At 40.6% G+C, this 26,650-nt stretch overlaps 1 protein-coding gene across 4 annotated transcripts in view; it reads left to right on the forward strand.

Annotated features, from left to right (window-relative positions):
- Positions 1–294: 294 nt before the first annotated feature.
- Positions 295–26,650, forward strand: part of LOC105474603 (beta-1,3-N-acetylgalactosaminyltransferase 2) — a 63,413-nt gene continuing 37,057 nt past the window's right edge. The window contains exons 1-6 of one of the 4 annotated variants that reach the window (XM_071073975.1): positions 366–607; positions 8,767–8,889; positions 10,246–10,393; positions 15,804–15,904; positions 20,891–21,084; positions 25,383–25,478. In XM_071073975.1, the coding sequence (XP_070930076.1) occupies positions 496–607; positions 8,767–8,889; positions 10,246–10,393; positions 15,804–15,904; positions 20,891–21,084; positions 25,383–25,478 (774 nt within the window). In that variant the 5' untranslated portion in view covers positions 366–495. Of the gene's footprint in view, positions 608–1,207; positions 1,226–8,766; positions 8,890–10,245; positions 10,394–15,803; positions 15,905–20,890; positions 21,085–25,382; positions 25,479–26,650 lie in introns of those variants that run through there. The other 3 variants (XM_011729399.3, XM_071073973.1, XM_071073972.1) reach the window with 3 other exon arrangements.

The raw sequence follows: 26,650 nt of genomic DNA on the forward strand, positions 1-26,650 counted from the left end.
ACCTTCCCTGGGCCGTGGGGTGGCAGCATACGCCAAGGAGGATGCGCATGCTCTGTGTGGGGCCTCGCGCTTTGCCTCCACGGCTGCCGAGTGACGGAAGCGCGTGCTTAGGATTATGGGAAATGTGGTTTCTAAACCGCGGGCGCCCCCTGCCTGGGCCCAGAGCGGGACTTCAGCTCCCGGCCGGCCGGCGGGCGCGGGTGGGAACGCGGAAGGAGAGGGCGGGGCGAGTGGGAGAAAAGGTGGGCGGAGCCGGTGGGAAGGCCGGGTGGAGGGGGCGGGGCTTCGGCCGGCTAAGCCGCCGCCACCCGCGGTCTGAGGGACCGGAGGAGCGGGGCAGGTAGCAGCTAGGAGCCCCCCGGACGGCGCCGAGCGCCAGGGCGGGCGTGCTCGGAGTGGTCGCGCGTCAGCCGCCGCCTCTCAGTCTCCGCACTTGCAGGTCCCCTCCCTCTCTGCCGGGACGCGGGAGAGCCCGGCTCGCGGCGGGGGCGGCCAATGCGAAACTGGCTGGTGCTGCTGTGCCCGTGTGTGCTCGGGGCCGCGCTGCACCTCTGGCTGCGGCTGCGCTCCCCGCCGCCCGCCCGCGCCTCCGGGGCCGGCCCTGCAGGTGAGGTTCGGGGAGCCGGGCGAGTTGGCGGCCGCGGGGGGGTGGGAGGCCCGGCTCGGTGCCGCGGGGCTTCTCCGGGAATTGCTGGAGGCGGGGGAAGGGCCAAACGCGACGGTCCCCAGACGAAACAAACGGCTCTTTTCATCCTTGGAGCGTTAACATCGGGCAAACTTGAGGGAGCTTTTCTCTCTTCGTGTCCCCGCCACTTCTCACCTCCCCGTTTCCCTTAACGGCCGCAGAGCCGGCGCCCGCAGCTGCAAGTCCTTCGCCTGCCCCCGGGCCTGGTCGGTGGTGTCGGACGCCGAGGGTTCGCCCGGGAGCGGAACCTCGTGTGCCCTTCAGCCGCCAGCGCCTGCTGATTTGGGAGCTCGGGCTCTGAAGTTGTTTTCTTCCCCCCCAAGTTGTTGGTCTTTCTCCGTCAAGACTGGGGTTTTAGTGCTACGGATAATGCGTGTTTTCAAAGGTGGCTGGGTTTTGCTTTTAAGGAATAACTTTGCTGTAAGAATATACAGTAGTTCGTATTCTTGGATTATGATGTAAGTTGGTTAAAAATCTAGACATGAAATAGGGCATGGCCGAGAGTGGAGTTGTTCCTGTGAGTTTGGGTCGCATAACCTGGTAAAGCAGTTTACGTGGAAATATCGAATTCTTTAACGATCATGTGTATTTACTCTAAAACTTAATCGCTCTTAGGAATGAAACCTTTGTTCTTGTTTCGCGTTACAGCCTAATAGAATGCTTTACTCACGGTGCCCAGTGGATTATTTTGTTAGTGGGTTCCACCACCCTGAACACTACGTTAGCTTTCCCTGTATCTTTAAGGGCTTGCCCTAGGACATGAAAGAAACCTGGAAAACTCTTTTAAATATTGTATAATGCTTATTTTGTAACTATACTGGGACTTTGTTTTCCTTACTATCTCTCCCAAAAACAGCTGTTTTCTAATCCAAAAGTTCTTAAAATTAGAATTGAGTATTTGCAGTTCAGCACTCTGTGCCTTATAAGTAGAAAGTATTCGGCAATCCTCAAAACAGTCTCAGTTATATGAAATTATGTTGAGGTTATTTTGGTAACAATCTCTTTTCTTATTAGATCACTAGCTCTTTGAAAAGAATTTGTGTGACCTGAATAGAACTGAACAGTATTTAAGTGGTTTAATGAAAGTACAGTGTTACTGTGCACTTAACCAGTTAATGGGCCAGGGTTTTGCTCAGTGTTTTTTAGGGTTTTGTAAAGTGAAGTAAGAAGAGAGTGCCATATATAAAAAATGCTTTGTAACATCTGCTTGTGTGTCACAGCTTTCTCTCTTTTGTTATATGAGTGAGCCCTGCTGGAATCTCCTTGCAGAGCGTCATTAAGTCTGTCTATGACCTTAATGGTTGTTTAGGGTTCAGTAAAACAAACAAAACCGGAAATCTTGGTAGACTTCAAACTGAAATCTTGGTAGACTTGCTAGGCAGTTTCTTAATTTGAGACAAGTTTTTCCTACTCCCTTACTGCACATGACGGATGATTCCTTTATCTACCATCCAGTTAGACCAGGCTAGATTAAGGAAATGAAGAAATAGAACATAGAAAGGGACAGGGTAATAATGTAGGTAAGAAGATCAACACTGGTTATGTTAATTAACTTCGGCTTTGAATGAGTACTGTGTATCTGATCAGATAATAAATAGGATTTTTTTTAAAGTCCCGGGATACCTGTGCAGGACGTGCAAGTTTGTTACATAGGTAAACGTGCGCCATGGTGGTTTGCTGCACCTGTCAACCCATCGATATTTTAATAATCTAAATTAAACTTGACTGGCGGGGCGCGGTGGCTCACGCCTGTAATCCCAACACTTTGGGAGGCCGTGGTGGGTAGATCACCTGAGGTCAGGAGTTCAAGACCAGCCTGGCCAACATGGCGAAACCCTGTATCTACTGAAAATACAAAAATTTGCCGGGCATAGTAGTGCATGCCTGTAATCCCAGCTACTCAGGAGGCTGAGGCAGGAGAATCACTTGAACCTGGGAGGCGGAGGTTGCAGTGAGCCAAGATTGCACCATTGCACTCCAGCCTCAGTGACAAGAGCGAAACTCCATCTCAAAAAAATTAATTAATTAATTAATTAATTAAACACGACTGACTTCTACCTTTCCTTTTTTCCTTTTGGTACTTTCAAAACTAAAAGCAGTGGAAGCATCTTAAATGCTAAAATTTCCCATAATTCCTTTACTGTCACATGGTCACCTTTACAGTGACCATTGTGCTGTCACCATGTTGAAACTAAAATAGTTGGGTGTTTTTACAATTTAACGCCTTTACTTTAAGCCTAACAGGAGAAAAAAAAAAAAAACACAAGATTTTGCTAAGTATTCTTTTCTTGAATTAACTTTTGTTTTGTTTTGTTTTGTTTGAGATGGAGTCTTGCTCTGTTGCACAGGCTGGAGTGCAGTGGCGCGATCTCGGCTCACTGCAAGCTCGGCCTCCAGGGTTCACGCCATTCTCCTGCCTCAGCCTCCAGAGTAGCTGGGACTATAGGCGCCCACCACCACACCCGGCTAATTTTTTGTATTTTTAGTAGAGACGGGGTTTCACCGTGTTAGCCAGGATGGTCTCGATCTCCTGACTTCGTAATCCACCCGCCTCATCCTCCCAAAGTGCTGGGATTACAGGCGTGAGCCACTGCGCCCGGCCAAATTAACATTTTTAAATGTATTTTTTTTCTCTTCTACTACTTTGTCTGTCTTCAGTCTCATTAAGTCATGGCAGTTTTGTTTTGTTTTTTGTTTTTTTTTTTTGAAAGATTTACCTTCCCTGAATATTAAAAAAAAGGCTCTCTGGCTGGCAGTTAATTCAGCAAATATTTGAGAGCCTATTCTGTGCCAGCTCCTATTGTAGGTGTGGAATTACAGCAATAATCAAGCTAAACTTCCTGCCCTCATATAGTTTACAATTTAGAAGGGAAGACAGAGCATCACAAATAATTATAAATATCACAGCGGTAGTGATAAGTATAGTGAAAAAAGATAAAGCAGTGTTAAGAGATTAAAGAGATGGTTTTAAATAGGTCAGGAAAGTCCATTTCATTCTGAAGAGGTAAGAGTTGAGCAGGGACCAGAATGAAGTGAGTGAGTCACGTTAGTTCCAGAATCAGCAACTTTTTAAATGTCATAGCTTCCCTTAAACCAGTCAGGGAAAGCAACTGGTAAAGAGGAAGTGAAATCCAGCACACCTGACGGTGACAGAGGAAAATGCAGGTGGAGATAACCATCGGACCCAGAAATCTAAACATAGGATATCTTGATTACAAAATACTCGTTTTGGGTAATGCCTTAAGTAGGAATTATTTAACAGTTAATTTAGAAAAATGATGTGACAAAAGACGACTTCTCTTTCTCTTTGGAAAGAAAGAAACCAAGACAAAGGAGCATATTCACTCAACAAGTACTTGAGTGTTAGGTTCTGTGCTGGATGCTGAGTCCCTGCTCCCAAGGTGCTCACAGTATCTGATGGAAACAGACGTAGGGCAAGTAGAAGGTCAAAAAGCAAATTGAGCTTGCTTTGTAATTTTGCCTGGGGTGAGTTTTTCCAAAATTATCCCTATATGCTAATCGTGTCTCTGTGCTTCAGTTTCCGTATTTATAAAATGATGATCTCATAGACTTATTGTGTAGATTCAGTTAATGAAACACCCAGAGCAGTGCCTGTTTCATAGTAAACACTCGGTGAGTTTTAGAGAGGAGTGGTAGTCTAGTGGCAGCTGATGCCTGTGCTAGTGTGTTTTGGGAGGTGTCTTTGGTAGTGCGTATGAAGATTGTCCTTATCATTAGAGCTATGATAGGCTTACATGTTTTCTTCATTTTCAAGATTTGTATCTACTTGTGACTGATCTCTTCCAAGAGCATGCATATGAGAGTGGAATTTTGGTCTGATTTTTAAGACTCTTAGGCTTATTTTGAGCAATCAATTTTGATGTCAAGCTTCTTTAGACTTTTTTTTTTTTTTTTTTTTTTTTTTGTGGATACACAGTTTCACTCTGTCGCCCAGGCTGGAGTACAGTGGCACTCCATCTTGGCTAACAGCAACCTCTGCTTCCAGGTTCAAGCCATTCTCCTGCCTCAGCCTCCCGAGTAGCAGGGTTTACACGTGTGCACCACCACGCCCAGCTAATTTTTGTATTATTAGTAGAGACTGCATTTTGCCATGTTGGCCAGGCTGGTCTCGAACTCCTGACCTCAAGTGATTTATTCACCTCGACCTCCCAAAGTGCTAGGATTACAGGCATGAGCCACTGCGCCAGGCCCTCGCTTAGACTTTAATATACCTTTGGGTGTCCACTCAGTGCAGAGTCGAGCAGGTTGCCAGACTCTTAGGATATATTACATATTAAAGAAAAGAAATAGTTCTTACTGTAGGATCTCAGAAGAAAACAATACCCCAAAATAAGGCCTCAGAAGCGGCTGTCTCTGACCTGCTGCTGCTGTCCTCTCTCTGGCCTTGCGTTCTCACCTGAGGCTAACTGTAGAAACTAAAATCCCTCTTCCCCAAAGCCATAAAACCTAAACATATTACTCTTAACTACCCCCCACCACCTTTCTGTGTAAAAAATTACCTAACCTACCTTCTTTGATTACAGGTCATAAGAACCTCATATCAGAGAGGGTCCTATCCCACACCCAGTAGGAAAGTGTATACTCTGAGAGGACAAGAAGAATCTAGACAGGCCTTGCCGGGTTTTCCAACTCCGTCTGTTAACATTAAATCCTAACCTTTCTGTCCAATCTTACTTCCACATAGCTATCCATACTTGGTTAAACCTAAGCATAGAAATGGGCAGTTTCTCCTGTATCTTTACTGATCAAATAAATTTGTATGCCTTTCTCCTATCAATCTTTTCCCAGTGATTTTCACCGAACCTTCAGAGGGAAAACTTTCCCTTGGCCCTTACGTTACTCGCAGGGAGCTTTCTTCGGATTGTGATTTATTCCTGACGTTATGAAGATTTTGTTTACTGCTGTATCTGTGCCATCTAGAACAATGAGCACAGGAGATGCTCTATCATTTGAGGGAATAAATCAGGAGAATAAAACTGGCGCAGCTTGATGCATTTTCACAAATTGAACACACCCAACTAATCACCACCCAAAGTTAAAAAAAGAAAACTATCAGTGCTTCAGAAGTTCCCTTCATGCTCTGTTCTGTCGCTACCAGGGATAGTAACCAGTGGCAGAAATTTGGCTACTTTTGTACTTTATATAAAGGGAACCATCTAGTATCTACATAGTTCCTATAGCGTGTTTATCTTAATATGATATATTAATAGAATAATGTTTAATGATACGATTAACATGTAATTTTAATGGCTGCATGGTATTCTGTCATATAGCTACACCATAATTTATTTAATGAGTCCCTTATTTACGCATTTATGTAGCTTGCGGTTTTTTGCTAGTAATAGGTGACACTATGATTAATAAAGATCTTTGAGTATATCACTGATTATTTCTTTAGGATGAGTTCTTAGAATTGCTGGACAAAATTATACCATTCTAAATTATTTGACACATTGCCAAATTGCCCTGCAGACGGCTGTACCAAATTACATTCCTTCCAGCAATGAAAGAGAGTAGCCACTTTTTTTTTTTTTTTTAGAAGGAGTCTCGCTCTGTCACCCAGACTGGAGTGCAGTGGCACAATCTCGGCTCACTATAACCTCCGCCTCCCAGGTTCAAGCAATTCTCCTGCCTCAGACTCCCAGGTAGCTGTGATTACAGGCGTGCACCACCACGCCCAGCTAATTTTTTTTGTATTTTTAATAAGGACGGGGTTGCACCAGATTGGCCGGGCTGGTCTCGAACTTCTGACCTTGTGATCTGCCCTCCTTGGCCTCCCAAAGTTGAAGCTGGGATTACAGACATAAGACACCATGCCTGGTGGAGAGTAGCCACTTTCTTGAAATCACTAACATTTCCTTGAAGTACCCATCATTTAGTTACTATCATTTAAGAAGACATTTGTCAGTTTGAATGCAGGAGAAAACTGGTGTCTCATTGCTCTAATTCAAACGTGATTCTTATTGAAGTTGAACATGTTTTCATAGGTTTGCTATTTGCCTTTTTTCTTTTCTGAATTATCTTTATGTCCTTTTGTATCATGTTTACTTCTTAGCACTTTTTTTCCCCCTCTGTTTCTAGACACTAGAATCGACTAGGTACCCTGGTACCCTGTTCTTGTAACATAAAACAAAAGGTGATAAGAGTTTAGAGCCAGATTGGTAAGGGGAGCTAGAAATTTGAGCAACATTCTTACACAGGTGATTTTATTATGCAGCTACTTTTGGTTTTGTACTGTGTAAGAGAGTACTCAGGAGTCTGTTGGACTATTTTACTTTAATGGTATGTGGTTTAAAAAACCTATTTTTCTGAAATTTGACTTCAGTATATCTGGAAGTATTTCTCTAAAAGACCACAATGTGCCGTGTTACTTCCCCTCTGCAAGGAAAAGAGAAATGCATGTAAAGTAAAGCAGTTGAACAGAAACAGCTTAGACCTGGGTTAGAAGCAGGGGGCATTGAGAGTGGCAGAGAGGTGGAATAAGATCAAAAAGTAGTTTACATCCGTAATCCATGGGATTTTCACATGCCACATGGTTATCTTTGTATTTCTTCATTATTTTTAGAAAAATCTTGTTTAACAATTATATGGAGAATTCAGGTAAAAACCAGTTAGGATGCCCTCGTATTAGTCCAGGTGAAAAAACAGACCGAACTGAGCGGCAGCTAGAATTAATGACAAGAAAGGGATAGATTTGAGAAATTTTCATGAAGATTTTGAGACATCAAGAAAAGATTAAGTTATTCTCTGTGTAATCTATTTCTAAAAAATTTGCTTTGATTAGCCATCAAAAATAAGGTAGTAAATTTTTGGCATTAAAAGTGATGTTTCAAATATTTTGAAAGTTTTGCTTTTGTGCAGCATCCTTATTTTCTGATGATGTCAGATAAAAGAGGCATTTAGATTAAATGTGGTTTTTTCCCTACAGCTTTTAATCTTTTGAGATGAGACTTTGAAACAAATGAAATAGAATATCTAAAACATTTTTTTGTGTCAAATTTCTCTAAATAAGAAGTTGAAGCGCAGGGATTTAAATAACTTCATACTTACGTAATACAAAATGTTGGCTGTGGAATCAATGTCGGAACCTTTGCCTCCTTCCTGACACTAGAATGTACATACTATTTCTGTGTGAAAAAGGTGGGGAGGCATATTGTCAATTTTATGTAGTCATTTAAATTAGTCTCCGAATTCAGACACTCATTTAGAGTGAGTTCCAGCACTAGGTACAACTTTCATCATATAATTATGTATCTGAGAAAAAATGTTCTGAGCCATGAGTTCAAAAAAATTGATGTTACCCAGCGTGTTCAGTGATCCGCTTGTTGCTAATTCACCAGTTGAACTGGTATTGTGCATTAAAAGATCAGAATTTAGACTCAGATAAGCTATATTAAGCTGTATAGCTATAGACTAGAACAGTGATAAAGAATGGAGTTAGATTGCCTGGGATTAAATCTTAGCCCAGCCATTTCCAAGCTGTTTGACTTAAGTTACAGAATTCTCTGTGTGTTTCATTTGTTCAACAAGTACCAGGCCAGGCGTGGTGGCTCACCCCTGTAATCCCAGCACTTTGGGAGGCCGAGGTGGTGGATCACAAGGTCAGGAGTTCAAGACCAACCTGGCCAAGATGGTGAAACCCCATCTCTACTAAAACTACAAAAATTAGCCAGGCATGGTGGCAGGCGCCTTTAATCCCAGCTACTCGGGAGCCTGAGGCAGGAGAATCACTTGAACCTGGGCGGCAGAGGTCGCAGTGAGCTGAGATCGCGCTACTGCACTCCAGCCTGGGCCACAGAGTGGGACTCCGTCTCAAAAAAAGAACAAGTACCTACCTCAATGGGTTGTGAACGTTAAGTGATACTCTATATGTAGTGCTTTTCACAGATTAGGTATTCAGTAAATATGGCCTATTAATAAGCTTAATCCATAAAAATTTGAGTTTATTTAAAAATAAAATTTGTCTTTATAAAAGAATTCATTTTAGTACATGACTCATTGTAGGGTGAAATAATAAATACCTATATTCCATTTGAAATGGAACTTTTTTTTTTTTTGAGGTGGAGTCTCACTCTTGTTGCCCAGGCTGGAGTGCAATGGTGTGATCTTGGCTCACCGCAACCTCCACCTCCCAGGTTCAAGAGATTCTCCTGCCTCAGCCTCCCCAGTAGCTGGGAAAACAGGCAAGTGCCACCACACCCAGCTAATTTTGTATTTTTAGTAGAGGCAGGGTTTCTCCATGTTGGTCAGGCTGGTTTCAAACTTCTGACCTCAGATGATCCGCCCACCTCGGCCTTCCAAAGTGCTGGGATTATAGGCGTGAGCACTGTGCCTGCCCTAGAATGGAACATTTTAAGAAATATATCTATTGTGGAAAATAAGGTATCTACACAAAAATTTCTGTATTAGATCCTTAAAATTATCCTAGTAGAAAGATCTGTTTTTATTATTTTAATTGGGCCTTTGAAAAAAATATCAGCGTGGTTTTGTTGTCTTTTAGACTGAATACCTAGATCCCATGGTATATAAAAACATTGCATTTAATGTAGTAAAGAGTCTGGGCTTCAGTAATTTATTTTTGGAAACTTTTTGGATCAGTTCCCACCACTGGAGAAAAAGATGAAATGGATACCTCATCAGAGCTATATATAGTCTCGTAGCTCTCAAGCCTTAAAACTGGTGATGAAAAACAAGGACAAAGTATATCTTTCTCTTCTGTCTTCTAAGGACAAGTTTTAGATGGAAATGTAGCCCTGCCCATTAGACCTTATGACAATAAAAAATGAGCTGTTCAGAATGACTTGTTACTTTATTATTTTTTTTTTTTTACTAAAAATGTTGCTTTCCCGTCATTCTTTAGAATATTTAGTAGGTAGTAAAAGGTTTACTGGCTGTAGAATTCATTGATATAAATAAGGGTTGCATTATTTTCCAGTATGGAAGTCCTTCAACTTCATCCGCCAAGCTTAATACCTAACGTTAATGTAGGACTTTACTTTTCAAAGCACATTTTTTTTTAGTTGCCATTGAATGCCTCCTATGTGCCTGATACTAAACCAAGAGCTTTATACATGTTATCTCATTTAATTTTTACAACAGCTTTATGAGAAGTATTATTATACCCATTTTGTAGTTGAGGAAACTGAAGCTCAAGAAGCTAAATAACTTATAACTAATATATGATTGAGCCTGGATTCCACCTGTGGCCTAATTGACTCTTAATGCTTACTGTTTTTTTATGCTACATTGCCTTTTGAAACAGATTCTTACCACAAACATCTTGTTTGTTTTGAAGAATTAATATACTTATGTGAGCATGAATACATACGTATATACATGAAAGACAAAAAAGACTCTACACCAAAATGTTATTAGTGGTTGTCTCTGGATACTGGGTTTATATGTGATTTAAAAATTCTTTTCTTTGTATTTATCTGAATTTCCTACAAACATATACTTTGTAATAAACTTATGATACATATTGAACTTCATAGTAATTGATACATGACTTATTTCTAATGTATTGTTCTTATTTCTAGATCAGTTGGCCTTATTTCCTCAGTGGAAATCTACTCACTATGATGTGGTAGTTGGCGTGTTGTCAGCTCGCAATAACCATGAACTTCGAAACGTGATAAGAAGCACCTGGATGAGGCATTTGCTACAGCATCCCACATTAAGTCAACGGTAGGTTTTCTGAGTTGTTGCCTTGCCTGGTTTATTGAAATAAGAGTTCTGAAAAACCTAGCCAGGCATGGTGGTGTGTGCCTGTAGTCCCAGCTGCCCGGGAGGCTGAGGTGGAAGGATTGCTGGAGCCTGGAAAATTGAGGCTGCAGTGAGCCGTGATTGCACCACTGCATTCCAGCCTGCGTGATGAGAATGAGTCCCTGCCTAATTTAAAAAAAAAAAAAAAAGTTCTGAAAAACCGTATTTTGAATAGAAATGTTCATTCAGATATGTGGCCTCTTCTTGGGAGAAATGGCTGTTTCATTTGCTTTTCTTCCATATAGTTTGGGCCAAAAAGTAAATTTAACCAACATTTTAAGCCAAATGATAGTTGGAAGAGAGTATATTCACTGGTTAGCATATGTAGTATTTAGATACCCAGTGTGATTTGTTTGTTTTTTGCTTTGATTTAGAATAGCAATTCTTAAAAGGTTCCATTTTAGAGCAGTTTTCTCCTTAGACACGTGCATGTCTAAATATACTTTTCACTAACTTCACAGAGATAAATTTAATTTTTTTCAGTTTTGTAGTATTTTTTAGTTGTGTAATCTGCAGTGTGTGTAATATGCCATGCTCTTTTTCCTGATTACCCTTCCAAAACTGAGCTTTGGTAATCCCTTTCATGCTGACGTTAGATAGCTCTCAGCTATTAGTTAGGAGCTCAAAGCCTTAGTCTGTTCTCAGTGAGATCAGCCTCTGAAGATTGTGTGGTGAGGGACTAGGAGAAGAAATGCATAGAAAGTTGACTTCTATTTATGTGAAGACTCAGGTGATAAGCAGAGAATGCCCTTTCAGGATAGAATAGCACTGGCACATTTGTGACTAAGTAGCTATACAAGCAAATTGCAGTTGTGAATTTTTTTTTTTTTTGAGACGGAGTTTCGCTCTGTCGCTCAGGCTGAAGTGCAGTGGCCCGATCTCAGCTCACTGCAACCTCCACTTCCTTGGGTTCAAGCGATTCTCCTGCCTCAGCCTCCCAAGTAGCTGGGATTACAGGCACCTGCCACCATGCCTGGCTAATTTTTGTATTTTTAGTTGAGACGGGGTTTCACCATGTTGGCCAGGTTGGTCTTGAACTCCTGACCTCAGGTGATCTGCTTGCCTCAGCCTCCCAAAGTGCTGGAATTACAAGCGTGAGCCACCAAACCCAGCCTAATTGTGAATTTTCTTGTCGCTAGTAGTGCTTTCTCATAGTAGCTTTCATTCCTTTTGAAGACAGGTTTCTTTAGTTCATGGTTGCAGTGATAATAGAGCCTATTACACAGCAAATGAAAGACCTCAGAATCATCACTACTATCAGAACCACCTCCAAAAGCTGTACTTCCTGTAGTATTTCCCTGTCAGAAAATAGTGACTCTTCCACCAGTTGCTCAGACCAAAACCCTTGGTGTTATCCTGATTTTTCCTTTCACCTGCCACATCCAGTCCATCAGCATACCTTCCTAATGCTGCTTAGACCAGACCCAGAATCTGACTTCTCACCACCTTTACCACTACCATCTGATCTAGGCTGCCATTACTTCTCACCTGGATTATTGCAGAAGCCCCCTTCTCTGAACTTACTGCTTCTACCTTTGACCCCTACATTTTATTTTCCATACAGCAGCCAGAGTGATCCTTTTAAAATTAGTCAAATTATGTCAGTGCTCTATTCACACCCCTCCATTGACCTCCTTTCTTGCTCAGAGTGAAACCCCAAGTCTTTGTTGTGGTCTTTGACCTTATCTAAATACACCGGCCGCCTTACTGTACTTTCATACACTAAAAGTGCTCCTGCCTCAGGGCCTTTGCATTTGCTGTGTCCTCTCTCACTAATGTGCTCGGGACTCACTTCCTTCAGGTGTCTGCTTAGATGTCACTCTAGCAGACAGCCCCATATTAAATAGCAGCCCATCCCTATCTTGTTTCTGTCTTCCCTTAGTTGGCCTTAATTTTTTTTGGTAACACTTATCACCAACTGGCATCTGTATTGTATTTAGTTGTAAAATTGTTTGTCTTCCTCCACTTGAATGTAGGTTTCATTAGCACTGGGGGTTCAGGTTTTTTCATTGGTGTTTTCGCAATACCTAAAACCTAGCTTGGTGCAGACTAAGTCACTCAACAACTATTGAATGAATGACTCAGAACTAAATGTAATGAGTAAAGTTAATATTCAGACATTCACCACTAATTTATTTGCCATCATAACAGTCTTGCTTTAAATTTAGCACGCTCGATTTGTGTTATGAAAATGATCAGCTATCTGTATAAAAATATATATTAGGCAAAAATACGTTCCTGGGCCATAGTAATTTTGTGTATCTAGTAAGAGTACCTAGTAAGATGGCTCAAAAACCAAATTTGATACATACTAGCAATAATTTAGTTAGCACATTTACTCATTTCTGTTTATACTTTTATTCCAAATGCTAGTTGTCTATGAAAGGTATTCTGCCTTAATTGGTAATTAGTAACAGAAACTGCATTTCTGTGGTTATGGCATATTTTCCATTCTTGCATTTCTCCAAAGGACCCAAACTCAACACTAAGTACTTCTGTAAGTAGATAGTGTGGTATGTGTGGTAGAATACAAAGATAAACAGTATAGCCTGAGTGTTAGGAGGGGCTTGACATTTAGTAGAAGGAAATAGGTATGATAGTGTAATAAAATGTTACATGTGCTGTGATATAAATAGGTAGAAAAGAGCCCGGGGTGTATGAGAAACTCCTAACGCTTCTATATAACTGGAGCACAGGGCTCGTGGTGGTGGGGGAAGGGTTGTGGCACAGTGTGAGAGAAGTAGCCAGGAGAGGTGGGACAGCAGAGAGATGTATATAAAGAAAAGAGAGGGGAAGCATATGACTGTGAGAGGCAGACAGTGAGCAGATCATGTATAACAGGCATGCGGAAGGTTGAGTGGAAGGACAAGACCTGTTGAGGCAAGGACTGCTGAGGAGCTGATCTGCAGAGGTGACCTTATGAGAGAATAAGGTCATTGAATGTAGAAAATGAAGGAGGAGGCTAGGAAGATTGCTAGTGTTCTGACTTGGAGAATAGTGGAATCAATCAAAACAAAAATACTACATGAGAAGAGCAAGTTTCATGGGAAAGAAGCTCAGTTGTGTATGTGTTGACCTTGAGGTTCCTACAGGCAGTGGTGTACTGTTGAAGGTTTACTAACTGGCTCTCTGGGAAAAAGGATGCTTATGTGTACATACATGTTTATTTTAAATTTTATTGACATAAAGGATATACAGCAGTAATTGACAGATAATGACCTGTACAATACTGTTTATCGTAAATTCCATGAAGTCGGTTGATTCTCATAGAATGCTTTTGTTTGTCGGACTCTCCTATCTATGACCAACTTCTGGTTGCAGTTAACAAAAGAGTATAGTTCTGACAAAAGTCTTTCTTTTAAGTTAAACAGTGAAGACTAAATTGACAAGATATGTCAGCTTTACACTTAATAAAGTCAGTGAGTTCTATGCTGTATCAGGTAATAGTTTTTGAATACTGGAATTGTATCTTCCTTGACTGTTTTTTTGAACTATTCACTCTGTAATGGCTATAGACAGACACATTACATTAAGCTTAATTTGCATTATCAACATTTTCTCTATACTTTCTTAAGTCTAGACCATCAACAAAACAATAAACCAAACCCTTATTTGTACTATTTGCCGGTTTCTAGGGTGTGAATATTCCCACCATGGCCAATACAGGTGACTAACGTAACATCTCTGAACACAGAGTCGGGGAAAGATAAGCAGTAGCTTGCCATGTATACTATTCCACCATGTAGGTGTAATAAATATAAATTACCTCAAGAACATAAATAATAGTAAAATGTAGTAAAACATTGTGATTAATTTGAGTATTTCCTTTTTTTGATATATATTTAATTATAAGGTTATATAATTTAATTTTAAATAAAGGCTATGTTTAGTAACTGTCTCACAAAATTTCTGAAAAGTTGACAGTTGACTCTCAGAAGTCAGTAGTAGCAGGCTTTAGCACACAGCTGTCTGTGGGTTATCTAGATGAAGATGTCCAATGAATTTATAGGTCCTTTACTTAGAACATGGGTCTAAACTAGAGTTACTAATTCAGGACTGGGCACAGTGGCTCGCACCTGTAATCCCAGCACTTTGGGAGGCTGAGGCAGGCAGATCACTTGAGGCCAATAGTTCGAGACCAGCCTGGCCAAAATGGTGAAACACCATCTCTACTAAAAATACAAAAATTAGCCAGGCGTGGTGGCACACGCTTGTATTCCCAGCTACTTAGGAGGCTGAGGCAGGAGAATTGCTTGAACCTGGAAGGTGGAGGCTGCAGAGAGCCGAGATTGCACCGTTGCACTCCAGCCTGGGTGACAAAGCGAGACTCTGTCTCACCAAAAAAAGGAAAAAAAGGAAAAAAACTAGAGTTACTAATTCAGGAATCACTCCCATGCTAGTTGAAGCCTTGAGAATAAATAATATTGTCTAGGGAAAGGAAGTAAAAAAAATGAGTAGATTGAGAAGAGACCCAAGGGCAGAGCCCTGAACTAATCCCCCTCTCAGTGGACAAGCTGGGGAATAAGAGCCGGTGAAGATGACTGAGCAGGCCGCAGAAGGAAGGGAAGAGAGCATTTTAGGGAACTGGGCAGTATCAAGCCGTGGAGAAGCCAGGAGGGTAAGAGTTGAAGAGTGTCTATTGATTTGGCAGCAGCTCATTGGTTACATTAGTGGAATCTCAGTGGAGGTAGTGATGTTAAAGCTAAAACTCTTGTTTTATAAAAAGAGCGGGAAGTAAGAAACAAGAGGCTGCAATTTTAATTTCTTTGTAGGACCTCAGTGTAAAGTGTGATAGCAAGGAAGGATGGAAGGTGAAGAGAATAATTAGAGTCAGGATTTTATCATGTTTATACTGTGGAGGGAAGGAGCCACTAGTTACAGGGGTAACCAGTGAAGCAAGGTCTAGGAGAGAAGGGGATTTCTTCTTGGATGGAAAGACCTAATCCTGAGCAAAAGGAACACCTTCTGAAACAGAAGAAGGCAACAAAGGAAAATTTTAGATATAGGTATGTTTTTAGGTGTGGGCATGAGAAGCTGACTTTACTATAGTTTGCTTTTAAATGATATGAACATTTGCTGGTAGCGAGGCCAGACATATTCTTACTTGCTTTAATATAGCATTGCAATGAAGGACTCATGCATAAGTAACTTGGTAGTTAGCAACTTTCAATTTGCTTGTTCCCCCATTTTGCTAGACTAGAAAAATAAAGGTAGAGAATTAATCCTCATAAACACTTGTGTCTCAAAGTAAAAGCTCTGAAATGGGCGTGAGGAAACGTGCATGTGCGAGGTGAAGATCAGTAACTGATGTTAATGCCAACACATCTCTCAGTGTGCTTGTGAAGTTCATAATAGGTGCTCATGGCTGTGAAGTGCCTGTGGAAGACAGGGAGGATCCTTATTCCTGTAAACTACTCAACATCACAAATCCAGGTAAGTCATCTTTTCCCTCGACTGCCATACACATTCTTGATGTTGAGTAAAAGTTGCTAAGCTTAATAGTTTGGAGTCTGTTTTCGTTTTTTATTATTTTATTTTATTATGTGTTTTAGAGACAGGGTCTTGCTATGTCGCCTAGGCTAGCATGCAGTGGCACAGTCATGGCTCACTATAACCTCAAACTCCTGGGCTCAAGTGATCCTCCTGCCTCACCACCCTGCTAGGACTACAGGCATGTGCCACGACACTTGGCTAATTTTTTGTAGAGTTGAGGTCTCGCTGTCTTGCCTGGGCTGATCTTGAATTGCTGCCCTCAAGGGATCCACCAGCCTCAGCATCCCAAAGCATTGGGATTGCAGGCATGAGCCACCATGCCCTGGAGTCTGTTTTTAATAGACTAAAATATCTTTCATCCAAATTTATGTCTCATCTTTTTTTTATTTTTTATTTTTGGAGATGGAGTCTTGCTATGTTGCCCAGGCTGGAATGTAGTTGTGCCATCTTGGCTCACTGCAACCTCTGCCGCCCGGGTTCAAGAAATTCTCCTGCCTCAGCCTCCCGAGTAGCTGGGATTACAGGTGCCCACAACTGCGCCTAGCTAATTTTTGTATTTTTAGTAGAAATGGGGTTTCACCATCTTGGCCAGGCTGGCCTCGAACTCCTGACCTCGTAATCCACCCTCCTCAGCCCCCCAAAGTGCTGAGATTACAGGCATGAGCCACCACGCCCAACCTGTTTCATCATTTTTGACAGATTGACTTGGGGTATCTGTAGAGATTCTTTACAGAATCGAAACTTCAGGATCCAGAAGACTCTATTTTTCAGTGTGATTCATATGCATTTGGAAGTTCCTTATGCTTAGATAAATCCTGAATTACCAAATTTTGAACTTTTGGAAAACTGCTGATTTTACCAGTTAATTTATAATAACCTTGAAGAAACAAATATTATGAATCACTTTCTCTTAGAATTATTATCTAATTTGGCCGGGCGCGGTGGCTCACGCCTGTAATCCCAGCACTTTGGGAGGCCGAGACGGGCGGATCACGAGGTCAGGAGATCGAGACCATCCTGGCTAACACGGTGAAACCCTGTCTCTACTAAAAAATACAAAAAACTAGCCGGGCGAGGTGGCGGGCGCCTGTAGTCCCAGCTACTCGGGAGGCTGAGGCAGGAGAATGGCGTAAACCCGGGAGGCGGAGCTTGCAGTGAGCTGAGATCCAGCCACTGCACTCCAGCCTGGGTGACAGAGCAAGACTCCGTCTCAAAAAAAAAAAAAAAAAAAAAAAAAAAAAAAAAAAAAGAATTATTATCTAATTTATTTCTGTAAAAGAAAAAATAGTAAAAAAATTTAAAACACAAGTAACATTATTTATGCCTTAAAATTAAAAGTTTGTAAAATTTTGGTGAGGGTAAAGAAAGCTTCTCCAGCACTTTGGGACACCACAGCGGGAGGAAGAGCAGAAAACCAGCCTGGGCAACATAGTGAGACCCTATGTCTCCAGGAAAAAAAAAATTAGCCAAGTGTGGTGGCTCACGCCTGTAGTTCCAGCTGCTGGGAGGCTGAGATAGGAGGACTGCAGTTCGAGGCTACAGTCTGAGCCCAGCAGTTCGAGGCTGCAGTAAGCTATGATCTGTTCACTCTACTGCACTCCAACCTGGGTAACAGAGCGAGACCCTGTCTCAAAAACAAAAAAACAAAGACAACAAAGAAAGCTGATCCTAATTAGGTTCTCTGTGTCATCAGGGAACCAGTTTTAGGAAGTTGATAAATTTATAACTGTCTGTGTTTTTTAGCACTTCCCATTATGTTCAGCTGTGTTTCTAAGGGAGGTTAAACTTCCAAGTCTTAAATATGCTGATTAGGACTTCTGATATTTTAAGGTTTGTTAAAACTGTATAGTTAAATAACACCTCACTTTTATAAGCAGGCTCCATGGCTCTCAATCCAAGCTCTGCCATTTTCTAGCTGTGTGACCTCCTCTGCCTCAGTTTTATCATCTGTAAACTCAGGGATAAAAGAATCTCCCTCATGGAGATTGACATAAGGATGAAATAAGTTGATACATACGATGTATTTAGAATAGTTCCTAGAAGGTAGAAGGTACTGAACATTATTTTAAAGAGCCTGCCATTTTATAAAGTTGGGCTTCAAACAGCTTTTAAAATAAATTGGACAATATATTCAGGTCGGTATTATAAAACAGAGGTTTCTTAATTAGGACGTCTATGAATTCAGTTAACATTGTAACCAAATTTTATGTATGAATTATGAGAAAGTCCTTTGGCTTTCACTGGGAGTCTTTTTTTTCTTTTTTTTTTTGAGACGGAGTTTCGCTCTTGTTGCCCAGGCTGGAGTGCAATGGCGTGATCTTGGCTCACTGCAACCTCCGCCTCCTGGGTTCGAGCGATTTTCCTGCCTCAGTCTCCTGAGTAGCTAGGATTACAGGTACCCACCACCACGCCTGACTAATTTTTGTATTTTTAGTAGACACGGGGTTTCACCGCATTGGCCAGGCTGGTCTTGAATTCCTGACCTCAGGTGATTCTTCCGCCTCAGCCTCCCAAAGTGCTGGGATTACAGGCATGAGCCACCGCACGCAGCCTCACTGGAGTCTTAAAGGGATCAGAAACCCCATAGAATGTTATGTCACTGATGATGTGGTATCCTCCAACAAATTACAATTGAAAAACAAAAAGAAGCCCTTCACTTTTAAATTAACCATATTTTTATTATCTTAAGTGCTGTTATTTATTAAAAGTAAAGAAGTAGAACTTTCTGTTAATAAAACATTTTCATATATGTAATACCTAGGTTATGAATTTTTAAATGTGTATATAACTTAATATTGAACCTAATGTTATTTTTTCGATAATCCAAAGGCAGTTATGGTTATTTCAGTACCAGAAGGTCATGGTAAGCATTAATCATTGTGCTATTGTGGCTGGGATAGAAGGGTTGATTAATAGCACTGTAATGCAGCGGGATTTCCTGTGTCCACGTAACTTGAAGCCCAAGGCACATTTCTTTTAGATAAGAAACTATCTAAAAATGCTGTATTATAATGTGCTTGCCCTATTGCTTTTAATAAAGAGGTTTTTCCTATGGATATCTTTTATTTACTGAATATCTTAGAAAAAAATTGTATTGTTGTCCATTATGTTGTAGTCTAGACTCTCCGGTTAATGCTTACCCAGCCCATGACAAAAAGCTATATTTTTCCTTTTTTCCCTGCTGCCCATGTCTGTAATTAGGTAAGAGTCATCACTTCCCTTTAGTCCCATTTTATTGAGTATCTACTGAGTGTAAAGAGCTTCTAGGAAGTCTGATATAGGCATCCAAATGATCTGCTAGAGTATAGGAAGAAAATATAATTTCTTTTTTTTTGAGACAGGGTCTTGCTCTCTTGCCCAGGCTGCACTGCAGTGGCACAATCTCAGGTCACTGTAGCCTCTTCCTCCCAGGCTCAAGAAATTCTCGTGCCTTCGCCTCCCAAGTAGCTGAGATTACAGGTGTGTGCCACCACGCCCAGCTAATTTTCGTATCTTTAGTAAAGACAGGATTTTACCATGCTGCCCAGGCTTAGAATTTCTATTTACCTGAAAATAAGAAAATACAATCTTTATTAATACTGAATATATAAACTTACCACAATATATGCATATATTTTGTAAGTAAATAGGTGTGTGTACAAATATTTTTAACTGATGGGGTTGTGTAGTCAGCAAAATTTGAAAACCACAGCTCTAAAAGATACAAAGGACTCTGATATAATCTTTTAAAATAGGGTTTTATATTATTAAAGCAGCACTGATATTCCCTGCCTATGAACTGCTTTATTTAATGTATTCTGATTCACTTATGGTAATTAGAAAATTTATTTGAAGGCTGGGCACAGTGGCTCATGCCTGTAATCCCAGCACTGTGGGAGGCTGAGGTGGGAGGACTGCTTGAGGTCAGGAGTTCAAGACCAGCCTGGGTAACATGATGAGACCCCCCCATCTCTACAGAAAATTAGCAAGACCTGGTGGTGTGTGTCTGTGATCCCAGCTACTCAGGAGGCTGAGGCAGGAGGATCCCTTGAGCAAAGGAGGTTGAGACTTCAGTAAGCCATGTTAATGCCACTGCACTGCAGCCTGAGTGACTGGGTGACTGTCTCATAATTAAATAAATCAAATAAAGAAAAATTATTTGAAAAGAACTCTTTTGGCACTGATTAGACAGCCATGGGGGAGTGGAAAGGGGACTGACTTTGGAATCACGAAATGGGACTTGATTCCTGGATCTGCTACTTTCTGTGACCTTAGGTGAATTGCTTAATTTTGGGCCTCAGTTTCTTAATACATAAACTGAAGATAATGCCACAACCACAAGGGTAGTAGTGAAGATGTAAATGTGATGGGGAATGGTACATAGAAGGTGGTTCAAAACTGTGTTTGATATGCTTACCTTTTATCAATGCTGTATAGCAAGAGTTTTTCAGTGTTATTTGAAGTGACTTCAGTTGCTTATTTATACTGTGATAATTGCGTCACGTATCACAAATATTTTAAATTGCCTATCAAGAAGTAGGATTTTTGGAATTTGCAGAGTAAGACCAAATTTACTGATTATTTATGACTACAGTTAGTACTGTTTTTATTATTTCTATGTATCCAACCCTTCCAAATAGATGACTTAAATTTAATATCTCCTGTGGCATTTATACATATATATGCACCCATGTATGCAAAAAGCTATTAAACCAGTTCTGATAATTAACTTACTTAGATGTGGCTGAAAACTTTATTCTTAAATTTCAAAAATGTTTATATAGAAGCAGCCATTTTTCTCAAGCATTTTTTTAAAATTCCTGCCATTTGTGAATTATATAGCAAATGATTACCTAGGTTTTGGCATTAAGCCCACTTCACTACTTCCTACTAGTAAAACAAAGGATTGTATTTGTTCAATTATATAAACCTGTTCTCATTACTTAGTTTTGAATCAGGAAATTGAAGCATTCAGTCTGTCCGAAGACTCCTCATCAGGGCTGTCTGAGGATCGAATTGTCAGCGTGAGTTTCCGAGTTCTCTACCCCATCGTTATTACCAGTCTTGGAGTGTTCTATGATGCCAGTGATGTGGGTTTCCAGAGGAACATCACTGTCAAACTTTATCAGGCAGAACAAGAGGTATGCACTGCTCTGTACAGGTTTTTTCTCTTTTTTCTTTTTCAAAAACATCAACTTTTCCTTGTGACATACAGTAAGTAGATTGGAAGACTATATAATTCTCTCTGGTTGAGACTTTCACCTTTCTTCCCCTATTGACTGAATACACTGTAGTGTGATATAAGACTAGTTTGGAGATAGATTATCTATGAATAAATGTGCTATATCCAGAAAAGAAGGAGTTGACTAGATTAGAAATCTCCAACTTAAAATTCCCTAAAGCCTAGGGAATTTCGAAAATTGGTAATGGATATAAAAAAAGTTTGGGATTCTTAGGATAAATGAGTATTATTGCCTCTTTCTTCCAACTGTAAAAGTCCGTAATACAAAGCTAATAACTGCTTCAAATCTTTTTTGTAATAAGATATAGAGGAAATAAAAGTTATTCTTTTACCGAAAACAGAAAATCCCTGAAGTTTCTCTGTTCCTAATATGTGGGGAAATCTGATTTGTTTACAGAATGCATCTGAAGAAGTAGCATGGAATTGTATTTGAAGGATCTGTTTTTTAAACATGAAGAAAACTTGAAGGAATTATTCAGTAAACAACCCTATAGCCACTAACTGCATTCTACAACAGTTAACGTTTTTCTGTATTTGGTTTATTACATATTTATATCCACTCCCAAGTAGCTGGGATTGCAGGTGCATGCCACCACACCTGGTTCATTTTTGTATTTTTAGTAAAGACGGAGTTTTGCCATGTTGGCTAGGCTGGTGTCGAACTCCTGACCTCAAGTGATCTGCCCTCCTCAGCCTTCCAAATTGCTGTCTCAGCCTCCCAAAGTCCTGGGATTACAGGCATGAGGCACCGTACCAGGCATGGTGTGCTTTTTCTTTCTTTGTTCAAGGTGTGCTACATGTTTCTTCAATCTGTAAATGTATGTCTTTTACCAAATTTGGGGGATTTTCAGCTATTAATGTTTTCAGAACCTTTTCTGATTTCACTTGCTCTCTCTACTCCTCCTGGGATTCCAATTACATGTATGTTAGATCTTTTGGTATTGTCCTACAGATCACAAGACTGTTCATTTTTTTCAATGTTTTTGTCTCTTTTCCGGTGTAGATAACTTCTGTTAATCTGTATTCAAGTTTAGTGACTCTTCTGTCATCTCAAATCTGAATGAATTTTTTATTTTAGATTTATTTTAAATATTATACTTGTTAGCGTTTCAGTTTCCATTTAGTTCTTTTTTACTGTTTTTATTTCTCTAAAATTTCCTATGTGTTCATTGTTTGAGAATATTTTTCTCTACAGCTTTGACCATAGTTGTAACAGCAGCTTTAAAATCTGTGTACGCTTATTCTGAGTCATCTCAGCGTCTGTCTATTGATTAATATCTTTCCTCTAAAATATGGGTAACATTTTTCTGTTTTGTGTCTAGTATTTTGGGAGTCTTTTGGTTTGGGTTTTGGTGGTGCTGTTGTTGTTGTTGTTTGACAGGGTCTCGCTCTTTTGCCTGGGCTGGAGTGCAGTGGTCCAGTCACGGTTCACTGCAGCCTTAAACTCCTGGGCTCAAGCTGTCTGCCCTCCTCAGCCTCCTGAGTAGCTGGGACTACATGCGCGTGCCACCATACCCAGCTACTTGTAAAATTTTTTGTAGAGCAGGATCTCACCATGTTGCCCAGGCTGGTGTCAAACTCTTAACCTCAAGTGATCTTCCTGCCTTGACTTCCCAAAATGCTGGGATTACAGGTGTGAGCCACCGCACCTGGCCCTTATCTTTGCATTGTATCGTAGATATCGTGAATAATTCATTGTAGGAACTCTGGATCCTATTATATTCTTCAAAGAGTAATGTTTTTTTGTTTGTTTGTTTGTTTGTTTTAGCAGACAGACTGTAAACATTGTCTCACTTTCAATGAGAAACAGCTAAAATCTCTATTCAGTTTTTTTGGCCTTGGATGGACTACTTGGGTTCTGCCTTGAATGTGTATTTTATGAGTCAGCCGCAGATGTGGGCAGAGTTTATATGAAGAATTTACAGTTCTCTCTCTCTCTGATCCTTTCCTTTCTGGATGTTCCCCGTCATGCCTTTTATTAATTGATGTGTTTACCCCAACTCTGTCCTCTTAATTTTCAAGCAGAATGACTACAGATTCTCACTAAAATTTCTAGTTGCCCTAGAGTTGTACCCTCAGACAAAGAGTCGAGAAGAGGGGTAGGGAGGAGATGCATATTTGGAGCCTTTTCCTTCTTCCAAGTACTGATTCTTCTCCAGTTTCTGCCTATTTGTTTGAATTCCAGTGCCTACAAATCATGTTTTTTATGTTTCATCCAGAGTTCATAATTATTATCTATAGGAGAATTGGTCTGATATTACTGGAAGCAGAACTCTGTTCAGTTTTTTACAATGTGTTTGTATTATTAATGTTGATTATTAGCAATGAATACAGTGTTAGAGACTCACCAATAAATACACAAATAAATTTGAGATGAAATTTCTTTTTTGTAATTTGCCCTGTTCTTCCTCTAAATAATCTGTCTAGTTTGTTGATGTGTTTGTAGACATAAATATAAGACAGAGGGAAGGGTAGGATTTCTGCTGGTGATGCCAGCCATAATGATTACAGTGAGAAGAGCTTTGTAGTTACTCAACTGTAGGAGTCCATGTGTGATTGTAGTTAACAGTTTCATTGATACTGAAGACCAGATAGGGAATTGAAATAGCAGTACTCTGAGTAGCACTGTTTTCTAGAAATTAGAATTAATCTTGATTTTTTAAAATATACTTGTTTATCTTAGTATATATAGTTTTAAAGAAAACTATTAGCCAGGCGCAGTGGCTCACGCCTGTAATCCCAGCAGTTTGAGAGGGCAAGGAAGATGGATTGCTTCAGCCCAGGAGTTCGAGACCAACCTAGGCAATACAGTGAGACCCCGTCTCTACAAAAAATTAAGAAAATAGGCAGGCATGGTGGCATATACTTATAGTCCCAGCTGCTTGGGAGGCTGAGGTGGGAGGATCACTTGAGCCCAGGAGGTTGAGGCTGCATTACAGTGAGCCATGATCACACCACTCACTCCAGCCTAGGTGACAGAGTGAGACTGTCTCAAAAAACAAAACTATTTATAGTGTGCGAGTTATCAATCAAGTAGTTTGGTTCAGACATACAATATTTTGATCATGTCGATATAACTTTTAGTTGCCATATTTTTAACCAAGGAGGAGTTAATCTTTGTCCTCAAGAAAGGACTAGTCTAAGATGAATGCTAATGGGTTCATGGGTAGTCACAATGCAAAAACTATTCTTATACTGCATTCCTAAGAACTGGTGTTCATGAAAGAAATAGACATAATCCATTGAAATGTGCTTAATTTTGAACCCCTGCCTGGTTATAAGAGCTTAACAGAAGTTTCCCCTATGGTAAGTTGGTATATAAGAATAGGCATGAGAATGAGGAAATGTTGCCTAGAAGAAATGGGAGGGTCCAAGAAAACAATAGACATAATGAAAATCAGTCCTGTTTGTTTTTTTTTTTTTTTTTTTTTTTTTTTTTGACAGGGTCTGGCTCTGTGGCCCAGGCTGGAGTGCAGTGGTACAATCTTGGCTCACTGCAGCCTCCACCTCCTGGGTTCAAGTGATTCTCCTGCTTCAGCCTCCCAAGTAGCTGGGACTACAGGTGTCTGTCACCACGCCTAGCTAATTTTTGTAGTTTTAGTAGAGATATGGAGTTTCACATGTTGGCCAGGCTGGTCTGGAACTCCTGACCTCAAGTGATCTGCCTGCCTCGGCCTCCCAAAGTGCTAGGATTACAGGCGTGAGCCACTGCACTTGGCCCCAGTCCTCTTTTATATTCCCTTTTTTGTTTTGTTTATATTTTCTTCTGAAGATTCTTTTTGAAGGGAGTTTCCTGAGTGCTTTTGTTCCCAGTAAAAATCTGTGGTATTTCAGTTTAGTCTTAAACCTTTGAGGGAGTTCTGACACTATAATATGTTGGCTTAATTTAACAACACTGCTCCCTTCCCTTAATATTTTTTCTTTCAAGGTGGGTTTTTTTTTTTAAGGTTATGTGGATTTTGTTTAGCATTTGAGAACTTCATGACAACTTTGATTACCTTAAATATTGTTATTTAGTAACCATGACTGCACTAGAAAACCCAGTGATGCCAAAACCACAGTGGAACCATGTTAGTGACCGTGGTTAGGGCCGTTGTGGATTTAGCTGACCAAGATGTAAGGTATTTGAAAACTTGTTGCATATGCAGTGGTATAACATGAAGTATTTTTTTCTTGTCTTCTTCTCCCAATTTGTAGGAGGCCCTCTTCATTGCTCGCTTCAGTCCTCCGAGCTGTGGTGTGCAGGTGAACAAGCTGTGGTACAAGCCCGTGGAACAGTTCATCTTACCAGAGGTACAGGGTGGCAGGAAAAGACTGTAGTACCAATGCAGTCCTTCATAGGAGTGGGCATGTGTTTTCAGGGGCAGGCGCTTGATATTTTCTTGTACCAGGGCAGCACTCCAGAGTGATAGATGAAGGTACCAACTGTGGATGTGCTAAAACATAGCACTCTGTATTCAGACCTCCTGAGGACTTCATGAGGCCTCAGAGGTTCCAAAACCACTTTTTGAAAAACATTGCACATTGCCATAGTTTGTTTAGTGGAGTAGAGAACTGCACAACTATTTTAATGACAAAGGATAATGTTGGGTGTGGATTGATGGAAAGACCAGACAGATATACCATTTGGGTAAAATTAAATAATTTGCTTATCTAAAGAATGAAAAGAAAAAAAAGTCAGTGCAGACAGGATGACAGAGATGGGTCACATTTCCAAGTTAAATAAAATTTCTCCAAAGGGTGAACAGTTGTGGATGATGGCCTGAAAACATACCTGTCACCTTCTGGGTCCCTCTAGGTCCAGTTGTAAGTAGATATGCACTAAAGAACGCCTCGCCTGCCAGGTGCCCTCATTAGTCCTGGAGTTAAGCCACACAGTATGGTCGCAGAGTGTGACAGAATCAGGATCAGACATGAACAAATTATTCATTCATCAGCTTCAGCCTTTCTAGGCTGTTTTAGTCTAGGCTGAGTACATTCCTGAAGTCAGTGCTCTGGAACCACAATCAGGGTCAGTTTCCCAGACATCTCTGGAGTTCACTTTAGATCAGCTATAGAGTTCATCCCGCAGCATCACAGCTGGGTTAAGGTGTGGAGACTAGACAACTGACCGGTCCTGGTGACTAACCAAGAAACTTTTTCCTACCCAGACTGTGGGGTGCCATTCACAATTTGTTCAACAACAGGAACCACACATTTTTATAACATACTATGGGTCTTTGGAATTGAGTACCAGTAGTTGAAACTGTATGTTAATTCTGTCAATGTCAAAGGGATCGCTTTTTCATTTATATATGAACTTCCGTTTTAAAAACTTTTGAATACGCTACTCTCAGCATACTGCTTATGGAGTAGCCTGCTCCGCAAGAGCAGTCAAAAAATAAATTAAAAAAAAAAAAACTTTTAAATAAAAGCCAAACCAAAACAGGGGGTGGAAAAAAGGAAAATGCAGATAAGCTAAAGGA

Source organism: Macaca nemestrina, chromosome 1 (genome assembly GCF_043159975.1).
Source record: "Macaca nemestrina isolate mMacNem1 chromosome 1, mMacNem.hap1, whole genome shotgun sequence".
Classification (NCBI taxonomy): domain Eukaryota; kingdom Metazoa; phylum Chordata; class Mammalia; order Primates; family Cercopithecidae; genus Macaca; species Macaca nemestrina.